This window comes from Lipotes vexillifer, unplaced genomic scaffold (genome assembly GCF_000442215.2).
Source record: "Lipotes vexillifer unplaced genomic scaffold, Lipotes_vexillifer_v1.1 scaffold1201, whole genome shotgun sequence".
Lineage (NCBI taxonomy): Eukaryota > Metazoa > Chordata > Mammalia > Artiodactyla > Lipotidae > Lipotes > Lipotes vexillifer.
The window spans coordinates 1388916-1389696 of record NW_006783542.1 but is presented as its reverse complement, the minus strand read 5'-3'; the positions used below and the strand labels follow the sequence as shown (position 1 = coordinate 1389696).

The 781-nt window shown below is 67.7% G+C and overlaps 1 protein-coding gene across 1 annotated transcript in view; it reads left to right on the top strand.

The window, feature by feature from the left end:
• Positions 1 to 781, top strand: part of TNNI1 (troponin I1, slow skeletal type) — an 18903-nt gene that overhangs the window by 14705 nt on the left and 3417 nt on the right. The window contains 2 exon segments of the mRNA XM_007456142.1: positions 1 to 8; positions 604 to 733. The exon segment at positions 1 to 8 is cut by the window's left edge and continues 45 nt beyond it. Of these exon segments, the coding sequence (XP_007456204.1) occupies positions 1 to 8; positions 604 to 733 (138 nt within the window).

Genomic DNA, 781 nt, shown 5'->3' with positions numbered 1-781 from the left:
TGCTGAAGGTGAGCGGGGTCCTGGATCTGGGGAGGTGCCCGGGGAGGTAGAGGCGTGCAGTGCACCTCTGGGGGGGAGGGTCATGGGAGGTCAAAGAGGAGGGAGACCAGAGTGGGGAGGAGGTGGAGGATGAGGAGAAGGGATGGAGGATGAGAGGGGATGGAGGAGGACGCAGCAGAGGGAGTCTGGCCAGAGCCCGGAGCCTGTGGTCAGAGTGTGGGAACCCGGAATGCTGGTCCTGGCACCTTCCCAGGGCTTGGCAGGAGGCGGGGCCATGTTCAGGGTGGGACCCCTGGTGGGGACAGAGGGCTTGCTTTATTTTGGTAAGAGATTCTTTCTTAGGAGCTCTGGGGCCCAAAAAGATGAGAAATGGTAAGAGCAAGATTGAAGGACAGTAAGGTCCGGGGTCCAAGAGCGCGGGTGCTGGTGTGTGGTCCCCCGGGCTTTGGCGTCACCTGGCCGCGCACACACTCCCACTCTTGGCGGCTGCCTCGGCGGGGGCCTCGTCCGGGGCCGGGCTGGCGATCGGGGGCCCGCCTCCCCTTCAGGCCCCGCTGCCGTGGGGGGCCGGGGCCGCGCTCACCGGCCGTGTCCTGCGCAGAGCCTGATGCTGGCCAAGGCCAAGGAGTGCTGGGAGCAAGAGCACGAGGCGCGGGAGGCCGAGAAGAGTCGCTACCTGGCCGAGCGCATCCCCGCGCTGCAGACCCGAGGCCTGTCGCTCAGCGCCCTGCAGGTGGGCATGGGGGAGGGGCTCCCGAAGCGGCGCGCAGCCCCGCCGCAG